The sequence below is a fragment of the Hoplias malabaricus genome, chromosome 7 (genome assembly GCF_029633855.1).
Source record: "Hoplias malabaricus isolate fHopMal1 chromosome 7, fHopMal1.hap1, whole genome shotgun sequence".
NCBI classification, from domain to species: Eukaryota; Metazoa; Chordata; class Actinopteri; order Characiformes; family Erythrinidae; genus Hoplias; species Hoplias malabaricus.
In genome coordinates, this window is record NC_089806.1 from 19,692,411 (window position 1) to 19,712,554 (window position 20,144).

The 20,144-nt window shown below is 36.9% G+C and overlaps 2 protein-coding genes and 1 long non-coding RNA gene across 4 annotated transcripts in view; 2 read left to right on the top strand and 1 right to left on the bottom strand.

Annotated features, from left to right (window-relative positions):
* LOC136701497 (uncharacterized) overlaps positions 1–5,477 on the top strand; it is an 83,757-nt gene extending 78,280 nt beyond the window's left edge. Inside the window, exon 3 of the long non-coding RNA XR_010803808.1 lies at positions 5,342–5,477. This is a non-coding gene — a long non-coding RNA (uncharacterized lncRNA). The remainder of the gene's footprint in view (positions 1–5,341) is intronic.
* Positions 5,478–5,507: 30 nt separating this feature from the next.
* baalcb (BAALC binder of MAP3K1 and KLF4 b) lies at positions 5,508–8,910 on the top strand. 2 transcript variants are annotated; one of them, XM_066676991.1, is made up of 3 exons: positions 5,508–5,836; positions 6,580–6,770; positions 7,912–8,910. In XM_066676991.1, exons 1-3 carry the CDS (start codon positions 5,629–5,631, stop codon positions 8,083–8,085), a joined length of 573 nt encoding a protein of 190 aa, XP_066533088.1. In that variant the 5' UTR covers positions 5,508–5,628; the 3' UTR covers positions 8,086–8,910. The 2 variants fall into 2 exon arrangements, with proteins under 2 accessions (XP_066533088.1, XP_066533089.1); XM_066676992.1 differs by having other exon boundaries at positions 5,508–5,812.
* Positions 8,911–10,162: 1,252 nt separating this feature from the next.
* On the bottom strand, positions 10,163–15,868 carry nme6 (NME/NM23 nucleoside diphosphate kinase 6). Its single transcript, XM_066677564.1, has 6 exons — positions 15,797–15,868; positions 15,473–15,568; positions 13,621–13,723; positions 12,905–12,944; positions 11,415–11,575; positions 10,163–10,462 (listed from the first exon to the last, which is right to left on the bottom strand). The coding sequence occupies exons 2-6, from the start codon at positions 15,563–15,565 to the stop codon at positions 10,311–10,313; spliced, it is 549 nt and encodes a 182-aa protein (XP_066533661.1). The 5' UTR covers positions 15,566–15,568; positions 15,797–15,868; the 3' UTR covers positions 10,163–10,310.
* Between the last annotated feature and the right edge of the window lie 4,276 nt (positions 15,869–20,144).

Consider the following 20,144-nt stretch of genomic DNA (forward strand, 5'->3'; position numbering starts at 1 on the left):
GAAAAGGTTGCCATTAGGTACAATTGGAATCACTTTACCCTGACTGAGAAATACATCACAAGAAAACCCTGAAAGCCGGAAAGGCTGTTCTTTATTCTGTAATAACTGCAATGCGGTCAGTGAGTCTGGTGACAGTACAAATTGTTGGGTTATGAAATGAGGTGGATAGCATTTTTTCATTGGATAAGGTAGTAATGGAAGATAGGAAACGGTGCCAGCATGCCAAAGATTAAAGCAGAAGAGGTTTGCATTATGGAAAAATGTATTGTGACAAATTATAGGCCCTTGGTAACTTTAATAATAATTTGACTGTAATCCAAATCTGAATCATTGTTGGTGTTGCTATAATTGTAACATGTTTTCTTGCATGGCTTAAAGCTTTATGCTAACTGAAAAGCTTTATCTTGTAGCATTAATTGAATTAGTAGCACATTACAGTATTTCACTACTGTTTACGGTACTGTGCTCTTTTACCGAATGAGCATATCATTCACAATGGGAGAATTAAAAAAATAATGTACAAACCGGATTCCAAAAAATTTGGGACACTAAACAAATTGTGAATATAAAGTGAATGCAATGATGTGGAGATGGCAAATGTCAATATTTTATTCGTAATAGAACATAGATGAGAGATCAAAAGTTTAATCTGAGTAAATGTAACATTTTAAAGGAAAAATTGTCAACAAATCCCAAAAAAGTTGGGACAAGTAGCAATAAGTGGCTGGAAAAAGGAAATTGAGCATATAATGAACAGCTGGAAAACCAATTAACACTGATTAGGTCAATTGACAACATGATTGGGTATAAAAAGAACTTCTCAGGGTGTCAGCGTCTCTCTGAAGCCAAGATGGTAAGAGGATCACCAATTCCACCATTGTTGCACAGAAAGATAGTGCAGCAATACCAGAATGGTGTTACCCAGCGTAAAATAGCAAAGACTTTTAAGTTATCCTCATCAACCGTGCATAACATCATCAAAAGATTCAGTGAATCAGGAACAATTGCTGTGCGTAAGGGTCAAGGCCATAAAATTCTACCTGGTTTCCTCCAGGTGACCATCGGTTTCCTCCCCCAGTCCAAAAAACACTCATTGGTAGGTGGACTGGCGCCTCAAAACTGTCCGTAGGTATGAGTGTGTGAGCAAATGTGTGAGTGTGTGTTGCCGTGCGATGGACTGGCACCACCTCCAGAGTGTGTTCCTGCCTAGCACCCAGTGTTACCGGGTAGGCTGGGGACCCACTGCGACTTTGAACTGGATAAGCAGGTGCAGATAATGTATGAATGAATATAATAAAGCACTTTAATAGATTTTGAAATGCATACTGACCTTTGAAGAGGAAACTTGTTTGAAGAGACTGTTTGCTTGCCAAATAATTGTAAATAATTTGTAAATAATTCATATTTTAAACTCTAATACATGTGGAAACTAGATTTTAAAGTTGGTATGAAAAGTGGTTATGAGTAACAGCTAAATGTAATTCAGAACAAAGTCTTTTTCACCATTCAGGGCATGAATAGTGGCACAACAGGTAATGTCACTGACACAATGTTCTGAGGTTGTAAATTTAAACACTTACACCGGTTTACGGCCGTTTTCTGTTTGTTCCTGTTTAGTTCTGTTCAGTTTAATCCACTCTGTATACCGCCTGTCCCCCTCGTATGTATTTTCTTATTGTGCCTTGGTTATCTTTAAATAAAATGTGTTCCTTGCGTGTACGTCCGCCTCCTCGTCCTCCCTGCAGCTGTGACACTGTGATGGACTGCTCAGGGTGTGTTCCTGCCTTGTGAACAAATCCAGGTAGTCCCCAGACCCACCACGGCCCACAAGATAAAACAAATAATGAATATTACCATTTAAACCCAAATTACCTACATTTGACTTAAACCATTTTTACCAAACAATTTCTAAAAGAAACAGGGATTCTTAAAAAAAGGTTGTTTATTATGTTGTGTGAATAGGCTCCACTCTTTAAGTTTTTGTAAGACACTGGTACATGGTGCTGAATGGGGTTAAAGCCAGGACTCCCTAAACAGCAATTTAAAAATATATAATAATTAATTCATTTAAAAATACTACTACTAATAATAGTAATAAAGGGGGCAGTAAGTTTATTAGCACAAAATATTCTCTAGAATGTCACTGTATGCCGTATTATTCAGAATTCCCTTCACTAGGAGACCAGCCTAAATTCAAGGCAGTTGTAGAATGCTTTAGTGTTCACACAACTTCACAGTAAGTACTATGCAATTGAGAAGTAGTGTTCTCTTGCATATGCCAAAGCCAGATATGCTAAATGATCAGACGGACATCTACTGCTGCAATGTCCAAAAGGGGTGAAATGTTCCTCAGTCCAGCCAAAGATTGTCATTTTGCATGGTACACTTAAAAATAAAGGTCCTACAAAAATGTTCTTTGAGTGATACCATAGAAGAACCACTTTTGGTTCCATAAAGAAACATTTTGGACCTTAAGATCAAGTGATGTTTTTTAAACCTATGAAAAGGTTCTTTACACTCACTCCCCACTTAAACAAACAGGGTTCTTTATGGAAGCAAAAGCTGTTCTTCTATGGCATCTCTCAATGGTGTACCACCTTTATTTTTTAGGGTGTAGTCTAAAGCTTATATGAGCTGCTCAGCTGCCATGTTTGCTATGAAATCCCTGTCTTTGAAACTTCTGAAGGACAGCTTCAACATTGCTAGCTGACATCCACAGGGAGTTTGGAAATGAATAGTGAGTATTGCTACCAATGACATGCCTTTTTGCTCTGCACTTCAGCACTAAGCGTTTTTTCAGTGATGTTGTGCAAGTTACTTCTTCACAGCTGAGCAACTGTTCCTTCTAGATATTTCCATTTCATTAAACCTACATACACACATACAGGTAGAAGACAAAATCTTTTTAGAAAGGTGGAATCCTGTGGTCATATCCTGTAAGACAATTCTGGAAGTCCAATTTCTTTGGTGAACACTAAAATCTAAAGCATGATCTAAGGGCTAGGCAGTAGCAAAGAGCATCCCTGCATAACGCACAGCCTAGTGTAGTGTTAACAAGAATAAATATATAAGTTAAATATTCTATTGTGTTTTTTTTTTTTTTTTTTTAATTTTAATAATAATCTTGGCCACCGCCACCCTGAAATGGATAAGCGGGAAAGATGATGATGATAATTTTGGCGATGTGTGCCCTTTTTTTGGCTTGAGCACGTGCCCCCCAAAATGTCTGTGCACATGTCTGAAGACAATGATCTTGGAAATGTTTCTGAACCCATTGCAGTGATTTCCACTGCAGAAACATGTTTGTTTTTAATTCAGGGCCACTTTAGGGCCCAAAGATCACAACCAGCTAATATTGGTTTTGGGCTTTGACCTGAATTTTTCAGATTCTCTGAATCTTTTAATAATACAGTGTGGTGTAGAAAAAAAATCCCCAGGTTCTTTGCAAATTATGTAGAGAAACACGATGCCTGAATTGTTTCAATATTCACCTGCGTCTTTCAGTGAGATGAACCCCTTCCCCATATTTAGAAGATTTTTTTTAAACCAGTCTTTCTGAGGTCTTTTATTTCTCTTACCCTTCTTCAGTTGTTACATAGTTTCTGCCTTGCTGAGTCCAGAGTAGCAAAAACAGAGGCTCTGGTTTCTGTATTACAGGTCAGTGAAGCATCACAATGATTTTGAGGCTAAATTTGATGTTAAAATGCTACTTAGTGTTCCTTTAACTGAGCTCTACAAGACATTTAGGAACTTAGGCCTGTTATATTCTCTATACTCAGACACTCTCTTACTTGTGGAGAATCAGATGTATCCACAGTGGCTATGGGTTTTTCATCACAAATCTCTCATTTCTGTTAGCAATAAAAGGTTAGTGGAGAACCTAATTTATATGATGGAAGAACTCATTTCTGTTTGCTCAGTGGTAGGTCTGTGGTTCAATTTTCAAGTCTGCTCAGTGTCCTACACTCGACACGATTACAGCTTTCTACCTGAAATGTAATTACAAGCAACACATACACCATACAAGCGAGTGGGTGAGGGGTGGGGGCGGGAGTGTTGTTCAGGAGATACGAGAGAGAGGTTTCCCTGTGCTGAAGGCTGAGGGGGAGTGTCATGCTGGAGCTCGGTGCTGCTTCAGTTTTGTGCTGTTTCTCGCCGCTGTGACTCTTCTGAGCTCGGGATTAAAGCAGCAACACGGGCAAATAAATCCCAGACAACGCTGTGAGTACATATTTAAGGCTGTATAATTCGTTACACATCTTTCTGTTCCATGCCATTTCCATAATAACGCCGAACAGGTTCGAATCTCCGCGTTCCACGGTGTCGACACCGTGTGTGCCTCCTAGTGATTCATTTAGCAGCGTATGAATTATTGTTGTCTCAAAGCGTGCAGAAAATAACGAACTCCATTTCACGTTTTTGTTATGAATCTGTATGAAGATTGTAGTGAGTGTTACCGTTAACACTCACCATATTCCATACAGCAGACTATCCACTGAGAAAATATGCTATGGATATTTGGAGCTCATTAAGACATCAGATAAATTCACTTTAAAGCAGTGGTCCAGTGTGCGGTTGGTTGGAGCGCTGTGCCTCTGCATTAAACATTGACGGCAAAAGGACAAAGACATATCTTTTATTTCATATTCATAACAGAGTATGTAACAAAATGTACACTATCTGTTGTTTTGTCATGTGTCTAGAGAAAACCTTCTGTTTACACCTCAAAAGGGAATGCTCCACATTTTCAAGTATTTCAACATAAAAGAAAAAAATGTAAACTGTGTGGTGAGTCTGTAATATTCAAAGTGGTGGTGATTACACATTTATTAATGTAATGCTTCTAAATGCTACCTCATAGAAAACTATAACATAAATAATGTAAAAACTTGAACTGAAATAACACATGAAATAGTAGTAAATAAAAGGAAATAATGATTATAATGAATGATTTTTTTCTTATGATAGTTTTTTAAATTAGTCTTCATGGGGAGAAACATGCAGACACGTTTGGGTAAATAACACATGGTTTCAGATTTACCACTGTTTTATTTCACACTGCATATAATAATAAGAAGGCATGTGTATGTTTATTGGTCATTTTGGATATCAAATAGGTTTGCAATCACTGTCTCTACAAGCTTACTTACATGTAACCATTTCACAGCCACTCACTCTTAATGATCTTGTGTATATATCTTTAGCTCTGGAGCTGAAAAAGATACTTTGTGCCATGGGTGTGATTCCCCAAGTTAGAAGGTTTTGCCTCTCATGTACATCACGGTTGTTATTACATAAAGCTGTTGGAGGTGCGTTTAACAGTGCTTTGTGTCTTCCACAGGTATCACTCATGCTTGTGTGTTTACTTTGGTTTCCATGTGATCAATGGAGTGCTACAAATCAGGACCATCAGAGCCCAGTCACGTCTCAGGCCACAGAGGATTAAAACCAGGACTTAATACATAAGTCATGAGAGCATGAACAAAGACCTGTATATACAGGAAAACAAATGACACTGCTAGTCAATGCAGTAGGTTTTATTGACCACCTTGGTGTGAAGGCAGAATAAAAGAGGACCATGCATAATTCAGCTCACTGACAACCACTGCCAGCATCCTTAGAGGAATCATGGGTTGTGGAGGTTCCAGGACTGATGCATTGGAGCCACGATACATGGAAAGCTGGACCAAAGAGACAGAGTCCACTTGGCTGACCAGCACAGATGCAGATATACCCCTGTCCTCTATCCACAGCATTCCCTCAGAGAACTCCTCTGACACTGGCTTTACATCAGATAAAACGCAGAATCCAGGTGAGGACAGCTTGGAAAATTCAGGTGAGGAAAGCTTGGGAAACATGAATTTCATTGACTAATGCCAATTTTCCCTGATCTCATTCCCCAAAGAATACAGGATTTAATGGAATATACATCCTTGCAACATATGTGACAGATCAGGGCTCATCTCCTGTGGTCTGTATACATTGATTTATTAACACCCTTCCTCATTTTCAGCCAAAATAGTGCAGTGACATGACAGAGAACCAGAGCCAAGGCACTAGTATTGGTGAGCTAGCAATTCCACTAGGCTTCTGTTGCCATGGTGATGGCTACATCCATTCTGCAGCTCCCTGCATGAGGATGGGTCTAGGCTTTACACAATAAGAGCTCCTTATCTTCAAAAACAGAATTATTAAAGTGACAAGGTGAAACAATGAATGAAATATTTGAATGGTAACTAGCACAGAACAAAACCATGAATGTAGTACAAAGGAAAGAAGAGAAAAGCACTGACTGAGCTTTACTAAGTAATTGTTTCTTTATGTAATACATAACAAGCCATAATCCAGCACAAAAGCTTGGTGCGCAGTGAATTATCTGTATTTTTAGAGTATGTGAATCATCCGTTGACCCGAGTGCACAGAGAAGCTACAGTTAAAAAAAAAATGTATCCATGCACTTGCTTTTACAAAATATACAGATCTTAAGTCTAAGGTGTAGATCTAGACTCTAATGCTCACCAAGTGTACGAGCAGCTGTCTTCACTTTTATATTTTGTTCATCTCTATTTGCCCGGACAGATATATTTGATGATGGCCTGCCAGCTCCGGCTCAGGCTTATCTGAAGGTGTGTTCTGCCATGTCCAACACTACCCTCAATGACGTCAAAGCTGGTGGTCCTCCATCAGTATTAACCACCCAAGACCATGAGGGACTGTCCTCCCCTGGTACTACAGTTCAGAGGAGAAGTGTCTTATGCACTGAAGAGATTGTAAGAACCTTTATTTTAAACTGTCACAAATCAGAAACTGTAAATCATGCACTAAATTTATTTCAATCAAATATGGGCATTATTTCCAAGTATGTCCAAAATCTCAGAAGTTTCTTCCAAAATCCATGGAATAGGGGTTTTGTGTCTTCTTCTGCAGCAGTAACAGCCTCTATAATCTTCTGTGAAAGCTTTACACCGGATGTTTGAAAAATACTGTGAGAACTGGCATGCATTACACTGAACAATCAGTGGATTAGGAACACCTATCTTGTATCTACACTCATTGTCCATTTTATTAGCTCCACTGAACATACAGCAACATTTTGTAGTACAACAATTACAGTGTGTTGTGGGGGTATAAGTGGATCAGACACAGCAGGGCTGCTAGAATTTTTAAAGCCCTTAGTGTCACTGCTGGACTGAGAATAATCCACCAGCCAACATCATCCTGCCAACACAAACTGTGCAGCAACAGATTAGCTACTGTGTCTGACTTTGCATCTACATCTACAGGGTGGATCAATGAGGTAGGTGTTTCTAGCAGAGTGGAAAGTGTGTGGACACTATTTAAAAACTCCAGAGGCACTGCTGTGTCTGATCCACTTGTATCAGCACAACACACACTAACACGACCTGACTCAATACTGCAGAGCTAAGAATTACCACCAGGCAAATTGCGTGGTTCTCCTATGTGAGTCCTAACCGTTGAAGACCAGGGTGAAATAGGGATGGACTACAGTCTGTTATTGTAGAACTACAAATTGCATAATAAAAGTCCACTTTTATGATCAGTGGAGCTTGACAATGAGTGTAGATACAATGGGTTCTAGCTGGTATTTGTTGCTGGGCATGGTAAACTTGATAAAGGCTAATCTGCAACACCCTAATCTCCCATTTTATTGTCAGCACTTTGCTATGAACATTATAATAATATCTGTGTGTAAATTGTGTAATGGGAAAAATCCTATTCAAGGTTCAATCTTATATGTTGCTTGCAAGAAATAAACATTTCAAACAGACTCTAGATCAGAAAAGATGTCTAATTTTTTAAAAAGTCATGGAAACTCCAGTATTTTGTTTAATAAAGGACTGAATGCATTACTTTATTCCAAATTCTGTCTTTCTGTGTTTTCACTTTAAGACCAAGTGGCAAGACAACAGAATGTCCACCAAGCAGGTGACCATCACTGTAACCCAGAGCATCCGTCAAGTGGACAAGAGCGGGAAGATCAAGGAAAAGTCCCGCACCACCTGCGAGGTCATGAAACCTCGGGATAGTTTAAAGGATGCTGCAGTGGACTCTGTTTTAAAATGAGGACGATACCAGGAGGGCAGCTACAACAGACCTGACACTATGGATCTTCTGTCTTGCGGAAACTGTGACGATCAATAGGAACCATGGACCAAAGCAGAACAGAATACAGGTCTGCACTAAATCCTGAAGAAGCATCAGACAATACAGTCTCTATGGGTTGGAATTAACATTTCCATGGTCATGAGGTTAACATGTGATTCATATTTTCAGTAGTTTATTCCATATGCGTGCTTTTATGCATCATTCTATTTGCTACTGTGACAGTGGTAGCTGAATACGATCTGAAATCATATGATATAATATTGTAAGGATGCTGCTAAGGGCCAGTTTTATAAAATTTTAAATGCAGGGTACACATGGGACAATCAAAAGACAACAACTAAAGCCATCAGTTTGTCAAAGGCAAAAATATTTAAAGGAATATCAAAAATCTAATCAACAAGAGTTTACACAATTAGCCCATTCTATCGTTGGATCAGCCAAGAAATGTTTGGAGTCTGACCTTTGTTTCTATACTTTTGCAGGTGAGCTTCAAAAACAAGGCTTGCTTTTTATTTATGTATGTATTTATTAGCCTCCAGTGCACAGCACATTTCAGACACCAAACATGTCTAGGCTCATCGACTTAATTTTAGGTATTGGGGTAAATAAGCACCAGACTGAATTTCAAACTTTCATTGAAGAAACGCAATACTGGGCAAAAGCCAGAGACCAATCGACACCAATATAAAAGAAAAGCTATTTCTTTTTCAGCATGAGGAAAATGTAGAGATCATAAGAATAAGATGTACAAAGAAACCTCAGTGTCTACATACAATAACAATCTGGGAACTTTTCTTTGTGCTTTTCCAAGAAATCTGATGGGAATCTTCCTAAACTTCAGGCTTACAAGTTGGTTGTAATTTTCTTCTTCTCTTGATTACAGTAAACACATTCAGGGATGTTAAAGCTTGGGTCAGCCCATTGTTTTGAAAATATCAGCAGGTTCTTTTGTGTCCATTTCCTTTTTTTGGGAATGGTCAGCAGCTAAACATACTTTCAGATACATAGTGTTAATTTCTAACAGGATGGTGGGGCAAGGGTTGAGCTTGATTTTCTTTTCTCCCTGAACACTAAAAGCTTTAGGCACTGTTTATTTGTAGGTGCTGTGCTGGTGATCTACCAGATCTTACACAGTTCTGCTCAGAATATCTCAAGAGAAATCTGTAACTTGTAGTTAACCATCATTTTAAAAGATTCAATTAATGGTTGGTTGGTGACTTGCACACTGTGAATATGAAGTTGTATCCCCTTAAACAAGAATTGCCTCTCTCCTGATTTAAGGTTTTAATTCACGTTTGCCAACTTTATGGGGATGTATTTAGTAAACCAAAAGAGGAACTCAGATTTTGACTCAAGGTCTGTCACGACATTGTAACCATGCTGTGCTAAGATTATATATTGCTATGTTTAACAAAAATTCTATTTTGAATGTTAATAACTATGTTTTTACTTGGAATTTGTGTTTAAACATAGTGTTCACGAGATCAAAAGGTATGTATTTTGCACTAGCAGTATTCATTTTTGCTTTTTTAACTGTTTTTTTTGTTTTGTTTTGTTTTGTTTTTTAACAGATAAGATCATGTTCTATTGTCAGCTCAGAGAGAAAACACTACAGTCGTAGCCTGAAAGTGATCTAACCATCCAGGAGTACACTTTCACTATATTGCTAACTGTTGATGGATTGATTTGAAATGATGAATGCTGCAATTACAACCTTTTACATTGGTTTTGTGCCTGGGTCAGAGCTGTATTCATCTGTTTAACTTACTTTGTGTGTTTAAACAAACTAAAAAGTCTTAAAGTCTAATTTGTCCAATAAAAGGAAATTAATCAAATGCTTGCTGAGAAGGTTTGAACTGTTTGTCATATTCTGCACAAACCCTATATCTTCATAAAATGGTAATAATGGTAACATTTCAGGAGAAGGAACATTTCTAAATGATTCTTAATTTTTGGAAAAATGTATTTTACATTATTTAGACAGCAAGAAAATGGACATTTCAATGACCTTATAAAAGACTGCTGTTTTGTTTGAAAAACACATCAGAAACTCAACTGTTCAGTGGAATTTTATGATACTCAGAGTAGTGTTATTTTTGACACTTCTGCTTAAAAACAAGGTATGCATTTACTGTCAAAACAAATGAGCATTTGTTCAGTCTTTGGTCAAGGCAGTGGGATAGTCAGATGTCTTTGGTTGAAGTATGGATTTGTTTTTGCTGATCATATTCCATTTGCCCCACCCTAAAGCACGGCTCCTCCTTCTGCAGCCATTGCTCAATGCTGAATTCTGGAAAGAAGAAGGCAATCTCCCTCTTGGCTGATTCTTCTGAATCTGTTGGAGCACAGGGCATCTCTAATTGGTCATACTGCAAGCACGGAGAATTAGTGCTGCTGTCAGCACTACTCACAGCCCACAAAGTACAAGGAACATGGTCAATAAATCCATGTGAATCTATTCAAACCTAGCACACTTTGCTTACACATGTCCAATCAGCCTGTGGGGTGGCTGCAGTTCTGAGAAATTGCTCTCTGACACCGTACTGAACAGTGTATAAACTGCAGAAGATTGTTCCTTTGAAAAATCGATTTGTAGCTTGTTGCAAACAAAAAGAAATAGGGCACTGCCGCGTCTTCAAATTCAGCATTCCAGAAGTGCTCAGCAGTGAAGGCTTAGTGAGAGGATTGGGCTTTGTGTTTAAAACATTCTGCATATTTCTGACTAGGGCTAACCATTTTAGAGTACATAGGAATGGTGATTTTAATAGTAAAGCATCAAGCATAAGAACATTAATTAATTAACCATTCCATTAGAAAGGACAAATGGAAAATAAATGCTTTTTACAGATTAAATCAATGCAATTAAATGTTAAATGCAATGAGTGTATTTGCCAAATTTATTGGCGCACCAGTGTCTTGTCTGCTCTGTTTACACAGAGCCTGTTTGTGTGTTCAGCAACTGAAATCAATAATCTCCTGGAAGCTGCAGTTGAATCAACTGAGGTAAAAAAAAAAAAAAAGTCAAACACACAGTAAATTTGTTCCCATGTGAAATGTACTGACATAATACAGCCACAGAGGAACTTGATATACAGCACCCCAAAATATGTTTTCCATATTGAGTATGAAAAATAACTCTCATAAATATCTGAATCAGAATTTTGAGTATTTGAAGGAATTATATGTATCTAAATTTTGTACATATGATTATATAAACCAGAATTTGCACAACTCCCAGTAATTTACTAATGTTTGTGATGATTTGTCGTGTGTTAGTGTGGAAGCACCTGAACCATGGGTTGTGTTCCTTGTGTCAGTAAGTCCGTACTGGGCTCGCATGCTGTTTGGGGTGGTGTAGCGTGCCCGGTATACTTTTGTGGGACCCATCAACTCCCGCCAGTGGGTAATAGCGTCCTCTCTAGCCAAGATATAGGCTCTCATTGGACCACTGTAGTGGACACAAGGAAATACAATCTCAACAAATGAGCTCTCATTTTAAAAGTTGTACAATCAAACACAAAGATTTCCTATAAAATCTCAGAGCTACCAAGCAGCAGACTAAGGACTGAATTAAAACCAGCTTAATTATTAGAACATCCAGCATCATGGTTGGTATCAACAGTTTTAGAATTATAAGTTACTGCAGTGTGTTTTAATTGTGCACAATGTGTTTTAATAAATCAGTGATGTACGAATGCAGAGAATTTATCTTTCAGAATGAAAATTATGTTTCAAAAATGACATGCAACTACAGTGCAGTCATTTCTGGGAGTGTTTAAAACATCTGATTTGAAAGAACAGTTCAAAGGAATTAAAAATCTACCATTTAAAAAAAAAAAAAAAAGTTTATTCATTAACCACCATCTGATCTGACTCAGTGACTGAATGATACACAGAAAAGTGCTATATAATTTTTAGCACTATCAACCAACACTAAACTGCAGTCTCTTTAGCAGATGCACTGACATTCCATCTTTGTTTTCACAGGCAAGAGGACATCCAAATGACAGGCTGCCATGGTAACAAGGCTTTCACCAGCTAAACTAGATTGATAGTAAGCCCCATTAGCACTTTTTGGCTCTTCACCAGATGAGAGAGATGAATTCTATTTATTTTAGTTTTCTTTGCACTGAGCTGTTTTTTACGTCTAGCTTTGTTACAAAGTACCTTTATGGAAACCCAGGTCCTCCCTCAGAGGGAGGGAAAAACTCCCTCAGAACGTGTTGTTATTACAAATTATTTACTTTAGTTAACCCACTGATATGTTTTCCTTCAACAATGCAACATATATTTTGCTGCAATTTCTAAACCCAGTTCAGGGTCGCGGTGGGGCCAGAGCCTACCTGGAATGAATGAATGAATTTCTAAACCCAATATATATAATAAAAACACCCGTTATCCTCTGCATTCTGTTGAAATTTTATGATGAAGAGACCAGTAGAAATGCTTCCAAAGTATTAGGAAATGTATATAGCTACATTAAATGAATTTAAAAAAATTAAATATGTTAACACAGAATTTAAAAGACAAAAAAGCCTGATCTCCTAATCTACTATACACAAGGTTTTTGATGATTAATAGCATGTTTAAAGCTATTAATACAAAATGTCATTAAAAATGCTTAGTCTTTAATTCATTCCCATCAGATTAATAAAACAACATACACGGGCCATTTCCTCAAAAGCTCTGCAGAGGAACATTCTTTTGTTGCAGCTGTTGATACTGGTGAGACGTTTGTGAACAATAAAGTAATGATCAGATGATGATCCAAACTTACCTTGACATGAATTCAACAAGTCGCTGGTAAAAGAACCGGCCTACAAAGGATAAATAAGTTATTAAAAGATTGCCGTTAAGTTGCTATGGTTAGATTGCTAGCGTGACCTGTCATGGGAGGAAATGAATTAACACACCAAAGTAATTCAGCAGAGCTTCTCCTAGAGGGTAATATCTTCTGAAGCTGGTGATTCAGAATCAGGATGTCTCTAGACTCTACTGGACTACAGTGATATGATAACACACACATACAAACACACTGGTGCTTCATCTTCAGTCGGTTATAACTAATGACGGTAGCTGTCTATCAGTACACCAAGGGATTTAACAGATGCTCACAGAAGGCAGTAAACAGTTTGAGTGACACTGATGTCACCGTGTACTCACGAGGAGCATTGTGTTGACTCATCATTGCTAAGAACTGAATAATATAGGCTGCTTTAAGCCATCTGGACATGAATTAGCTAATACAGACAAACAGGGGTGGGCAAAATATTGTCTATACTTTCTCAATCGCATACTACAATATTGTCTTTTTAGCAGATTGTTCTGTCTGCATATTTTGTAGGTTTATATTTTGCATGCTTTAAAAAATACCAGCAGCCTATTCATTTAAGAGTTTTCTTTCACTTTCAGCAAAGTGCTAGCTAGGGTTAGCCACATTTCACATTGCCTTAAATATGAAATGAATGTACTACTCTGATCATAAAGACACACCTTCATGTTCTGCATAAAACTTTTCTGAATCACTCCTTTTCCACATCAGATCTTTCTTTCTGACAATAACGAAGTTGTTCTCCAGAATGTTCTGATGAAGAGCCTAAAATATGGAGAAAAAAAGGCAATTTAACCAATGCTAATTGCATTCAAATGATCTAATTAATAGTCAAAATAAATAGCTAAATAGTTTATTTATTTCTCATTCTCTTTCAGATTGTCTTACACCCTTATGGCACAGAAAACAGCACAGTTCCATTATTCTTTAAAAAACATCAAGAGAGATTTAATTTGGTTTCATATAAATCAATCAAACAAACGAGCTTAGTTGAGAAGGTGTATCCATTTAGAGGGAAGCACAAACTACAAACTTGTTATGCCAAATTTAAATCTACAGCAGTCTGAACTGCTTCAGTGGGGCTTGACATACTCATTTCCCTCTGCACCCACCTGCACAGATTAAAGCACAGTGCCGCTGCCCAGATGCTCAACTAAACTTTGATAATTAAAGACACATTTATCTCTTTGAAGCTCCACAACGCAGAAATGAAATCAAGAATGCTGTAGCATCAGTAGCTTAGACCAGACACTGCTTCACAGGTTTTCAATACGTTTGTCTACCCCAAGGTCAAGACATCAAGACATATAGCAGAGGTATGAAAAAGCCTCTTGAACATAATATTCTTTGTAAAGTTGTAAAACAGTAAATTACTAGAAATCCTTTTTCCTAAAGAATACAAATAACCATTATCTGAGGCTATTATGCAAAAGTAAGTATGGATGTCCCTGAAAAATTTGACGGTTTAACAAAGTTTTTTTTTTTTTTGCGTGTGGTAGTGCTTCGAAAATCCTTTGTAAACTACTCAGCCAAACACAATGTGACTGATACAGTCATGTCCTGATCATGAGAAACAGGCTATAGCTAGCTATAATTTAGCATTTGATTTCACAAACATGAATATTTTAATATTCAAAATGAATATTATACTTCAGTGGGTGGGCCGTGGCCAAATGTCAATAATCTCAAAAAAAAAAACTAAAACTAAGGCTTTCTTCCTCTCAGACTGAACCTGCACCTTTATTTAAAGAGAAATTCAAAATATATGCAAATCTAAATGAATAAAGTAGGGTAATTTAAGTGAGGGTGGCACAGTGGTGCAGCAGGTAGTGTCGCAGTCACACAGCTCCAGGGACCTGGAGGTTGTGGGTTCAAGCAGTGACAATGAGTTTTAAAAAAATCCAGCAGCACTGTTGTTCCCGATCCAGCACAACACACAATAACAAACGACAACCTCATCCGTGTCACCGCTGAGAATAATCCATTACTCAAATAATGTGTGCTCTGTGGTGAGGGTCCTAACCATTGAAGAACTGGGAGAAAGTGGCAAATAATGTATGCAGAGTAACAGATAAACTACAGTGACAATCTGTACAGTCACAGCTATAAATCTGTTTCCTTTATTATATTCAATTTTGTTAACTTATCAATGACTTTATTAAATAGCAATTTTTAAAAATATTGTTGGGCCTTCTTTTTAAGACGCATGAAAATTATACATGCTCAACTTATCTGAAGGTACTTACACTTTTTTAACACGTAATTTTCTTATTCTGTCAGTTTTCAAACATGGTTGCACGTGTACACTATGTTGCGCCACGTTTGTGGACACTTGCTTCCAGCACATTGACATGGTGTCCTTAAGCTAATGTGCCACTGTGTCAGTCACTTAAAAGACGGGATTTATCTGTCCACAATGAGCGCAACTTATAATCGTTAACTGCACTATAGAGTATCTAAAATCTTTGGGACACATAACGGAGCTTAGATTTTTAAATACATCATTAGCCTCACCTCCACAATGAGAGGGTGAGCAACAGCATCCGGTTTGATGACCGCAAGGGTGAGCTGCAGGACCCTCGCACATCTCAGTGTTTTCACAACCATCACCTACGGTTTACAGATAAGGCAGGAAACACCGAAGGATTATTCCTCTTGTGTGTGTCTGTGAGTTAGGTCTAATATTCACTTATATTTAGCCAAAATACAATGCTATTAACGTCACTCTATAAGCCAGCTAACAATTCCCAAAATCTAAGACCCAAGAGTCCATTGTCAAACTGTTAAAGAGCTTCTAATAACGGTGTTTTCAATAAAATAGCGAGATAAACGTCTCACGTGTATTTATAATCGTCTATCAGTGGAAGGTTTCTAGTCTGTATGGGCGCCGCCATTTCGAAAACAAGCGGATTGGTCCAATCAGAGCCAAGGTGTTGACGCCACACGGCTCTGGTCCAATCAGAGCCGAGCATCTCTGACTCAAAGTCCCTCCTCCTGTGCTTCATTGTTAAAGGGCAATTACACCGATTTCACTAACATGACTGCTTTATTACTTCATTATGTGAACAAATGTACTCAAAAATCGTTAAATTTACTGCTTCATGCTGTAGAAATTTAAAGAGTCAGGAATTCCTTAAGCTAACGCACATAATGCTGACTGAAACCTCGTTTTATTATATAATAATCGTTTTATATAAAATATACTAACTATGAAGAAATATACACAGATATATTACCACCACTTATCTTACCCTGCATACGGTGAAAAGAAGCAAACAAAGTATGCAGAGCAAGAGATGGACTACAACCTGTAATTGCAAAACTATATATATATATGTTTATGTTTATATATATATATGTTTATATATGTATATGTATATATATGTATATATATAATGACTATAGAGGAAATTCAGCCATTTTTCTTCAGCTCTAGAATATCTATTACTTTAGACTGGCTTGTCACTGCAAGAAACAGATAACAATGGAACATCATGCACAGTTTTACACAGTTACCTTTGTTCACGTGATCTCTGACATGTGACCTGGACTTAACTCCACAGCTGTTGTCTCCACTTGGAGAGCTACACAATGGGTTACAGAAGAGCATTAGTACTGGAAATATTCAAGCCAGTTGCTCTTTCAGAAAGGAGAATACAGTAAAAATAATATGTTATAATAACAAACATGGAGTATTTAATGACCTTCACATGTGTCATCTGTTGCATGTCTGTATTCAATTTCCATATGCATATAATTTCTTTGCTATGTAAGTAATTGTAATTATTTATGCTTCATAACCTACAATATTTTTACTTGTCCCTAGACAAAATCTATGATAATTTCTCAGAAGAAAAAATATATATCTCAATAGCAGCCTTCTTGCTTCCCTGTGGCGATGCAGCTGCTAGGCAGACCATGGTAACAATGTTTTGAACATATTCATGTCACATGTTCTTTTATATATATTAGTAATACTATTCTGAATTATTCTACCATTCAACAGTTTGATATATCCTCTCATATTAATAATTGTATTACCAAAAAATAAATTATACAATGTAAGTTGAAATGCTGTAAGTCAGACAGAAGCTATTAAATAAAATAGATGTAGTAATGAAAGTGTTCTGGAAAGGACAGTAAGTTATTAAATGACAAAATATATAATGTATTCATTTCGTTTGAGATTTGATCACCATTTTTAAATGGCATTCTAGAAAGTGAGCTATTTTATTATAGCATCCTATTATAGTTTTTTTCAATTATTAAATAACAATTTTTTTTGCTCTGTTTGATTTTGCACAAAATACACAATCCTTCCAAACTAGAGGGAAAAATGTAGTTAACCAACTTTGAAGTTGGTTTGGAAAATGCTACTAATATCATTGCAAATTTGGTTTATATACTGCGTGATAGCTATAAAGTTGTAAAATGTTCAAAATAACACCACCTTAAAAAGACTGACAATATAGACTGGCACATTTAAAAAGCCACATTAAAATGGCCATTTTATTTAGACTTCCTCTTTAAATAAATAACCAAATTAAATATATGACCACATTTACTAATGACACCTTTAAAAAACACCTCCTTAAAACATTCATTTTATTCATTCATTTCACATTAAAGTGCCACATTTATAAAACACCACGTTAAAAGCACACCTTAAATGCCAAATTAATAGTGATACCTTATTAAACACTGCCAATTAAAAAACCCTGAATTGTATTTACACTCTCACCTTAAAGCTCCATCTTAAAAAAAGAACCACATTAAATAGTGACATTTTAAAGACACACCTTAAGTGCCACATTAGATTTCCACCCTAAAGTGCCACATAAAAAAAAAAATTAAATACTGAAGTCTTAAAAAACACCTTAAGTTCCACATTGAATAAATGACCACATTAACAACACATTAAAAATCGTAGCCTTGCAATTCAAATGAATAGAGGAATATTCACGAAGGATAAGTGTGATTGGTCCGAAACCTGACATGTGATGTGCCCAGGTCTCACCATAGCTTAAACATTGCCTGAGTTAGTGCAGTTTAAAAATTAGGCCAATATATCCCTATGGGAAAAACGTCTAATAGAATTCCAAGCCAACTTATTTTGGACAAAAACATGTCATTAGACCGTGGTGCCTAAACGTTTGCATGAAATTTCAGTACCTCATGGATGGTAAGGAACTTATGTGGTTGTTACTGTGTAAAGAACATACTGATATGTAAATGTAATACACCCATAGCATTGTCTTAAAACGGCAGTGGAATTGTTGAAATTCATGCACATCATCAGTTTGTTTTATCATTTCTAGCAAACCATATATTTTTTTAAAAATTTATATTTTGTTAATTAATGATGTACAATGCATTTCAGTTGTTAGGTTTCCAATTCATTTCCCCATTCTGACCGACTGAACCTAGTTACCTCTGGCTGCCCCTGGACGGGATTTGGGGGGGCGAGAGGGGGTGCAGTTTTTACAACACTGCTGCTGACACCAGTTGAAGCCACACACATCCCATTCTGACACCCTGTGCTTTTCATGTCAAAGAGGAGGTGACAGGTTGGCTAAGGTCAGCTGGGTGTTTCCTGTCATATTACCATTTGGGTGGCTACAGTTTTGCTCTTCAAGCAGCAATCAATCTTCTCAGTTCCAGAAGATCGATGTAATGTATTGAATACAATGTATATATGCATAGATGATGTCTATGTCAAAAAAAAGTGTAAATGTTTAAACATATTTTAACAGAGCAGCTTCTTTTAAAATTTAGTTTGATCATGATTTCAAGATTAATGAACCTATAGAAATGGCACAGAAGAGTAGGAATTCAATTGTGATGTCTATACATTCGCTGAAGATATTTGCAAACTTTTGGGCACACTTGGTCAAATGACATGTTTGAATGATTTTCTGCATGATAATAATTTACAACATCCTGTACAAAGATCACACTTATGCACAATTACAAATTTAAAGCATAATCACAATTTCTTTACTGGGTTAAACATATTGTGTGAAATAATCAAAGTATTATTATTATTATTATATTATTATTTTTAAAACAAACAACAGCTGCTTTGCCAAAATCAGTGAATGAACCAAAAGGATCTGTCCAAAATGGAAATTAAACAATATTAACTTAGTTCACAATGAAATAATGTAATTTAGTTCTACAGTAGATATGGTTGTCAATACTCAGTTATGTTCTAAATGTGAAGTTTTAGTTATTTACTAAAAGGCTTGTTGTAAACAGATGAGGGGAAAAAAAAGTAAAAACGCCCTCCAGAATTTAATTCCAACTTGCTTCACTAATCATCTTAGGACTCTGTCAGGGCAGTTGAGGCAAAAATATTAACTTTTTGCTCCTGAACTTGCCACCTCTGATTTTGTCATCATTTTTTTCCATGTCTGTATTTTTCTCATAGGACAAAACTGTACTCTCCTTGACTGGCACCTGTTTTAACTTTTACAAGCCTAAATACAGGTCTCCTTTGACCTTTTCTATTCTGATCCCTGTTGGTGTGGCTCTGCACTCAGAGACAGCTGTGAAAGAGTCGAGCTCAGACCCCACCAACTGCTGTCCCCAAGGAAAGAGATCACCTTTAACTCTGGAGAAACTGCAGCCCAGCAACAGGTCCATATTTTAATGACAGACTAGACCAGACACAGACACAGTCAGAAGCTTATCTGACGTATACTATTAAAAATAAAAGCTCCTAAATGGTTCTAGGTTTGGATGTACAGCTCTATGAAAAACGGTAACACATATATTTCCATTCCACAAATGGAAAAATCTTTAACAGAAATGTTTTTCTTTTTTCTTTTAATCACATATGTCAACTCTTATGGGGGTTAATATAAGGTGTTTTTCCATTTAAGGAGGTATATGGATGGGACTGTAACACTGCCAAATGAAAATCAAAATTTCCATCTATCAATTTCTGATCTCCTTCATATTTATATGTATTCATCTTTGTGAAGGAGCACGAATGCTGGTGTTCCTTGTGATTGGAATAGTAGCAATGAACCGTGTACATTCCTACAGTATACAATTTCTATAAAATATAAAGAATCCATGGACTGTCAAATGTACCAGGAAGTGTCTATAAGCAGAATAAAGATCAGTCCACCTGCTGTAAAACCATGGGTCAGCTGTTAGACATGTGCTTCCCAAGACAATG

Bases quoted from the DNA above. Each gene is read 5' to 3' on its own strand.
- baalcb (XM_066676991.1), top strand. From the start codon at position 5,629: ATGGGTTGTGGAGGTTCCAGGACTGATGCATTGGAGCCACGATACATG. The intron at 5,837-6,579 runs GTGAGGAAAGCT...TTGCCCGGACAG, and splicing joins GGACAGCTTGGAAAATTCAG to ATATATTTGATGATGGCCTG. The intron at 6,771-7,911 runs GTAAGAACCTTT...TTTCACTTTAAG, and splicing joins TCTTATGCACTGAAGAGATT to ACCAAGTGGCAAGACAACAG.
- nme6 (XM_066677564.1), bottom strand. From the start codon at position 15,565: ATGGTTGTGAAAACACTGAGATGTGCGAGGGTCCTGCAGCTCACCCTT. The intron at 11,576-12,904 runs GTAAGTTTGGAT...TGTCCACTACAG, and splicing joins CTTGTTGAATTCATGTCAAG to TGGTCCAATGAGAGCCTATA. The intron at 10,463-11,414 runs GTGCTTCCACAC...GTGCTCCAACAG, and splicing joins GAACACAACCCATGGTTCAG to ATTCAGAAGAATCAGCCAAG.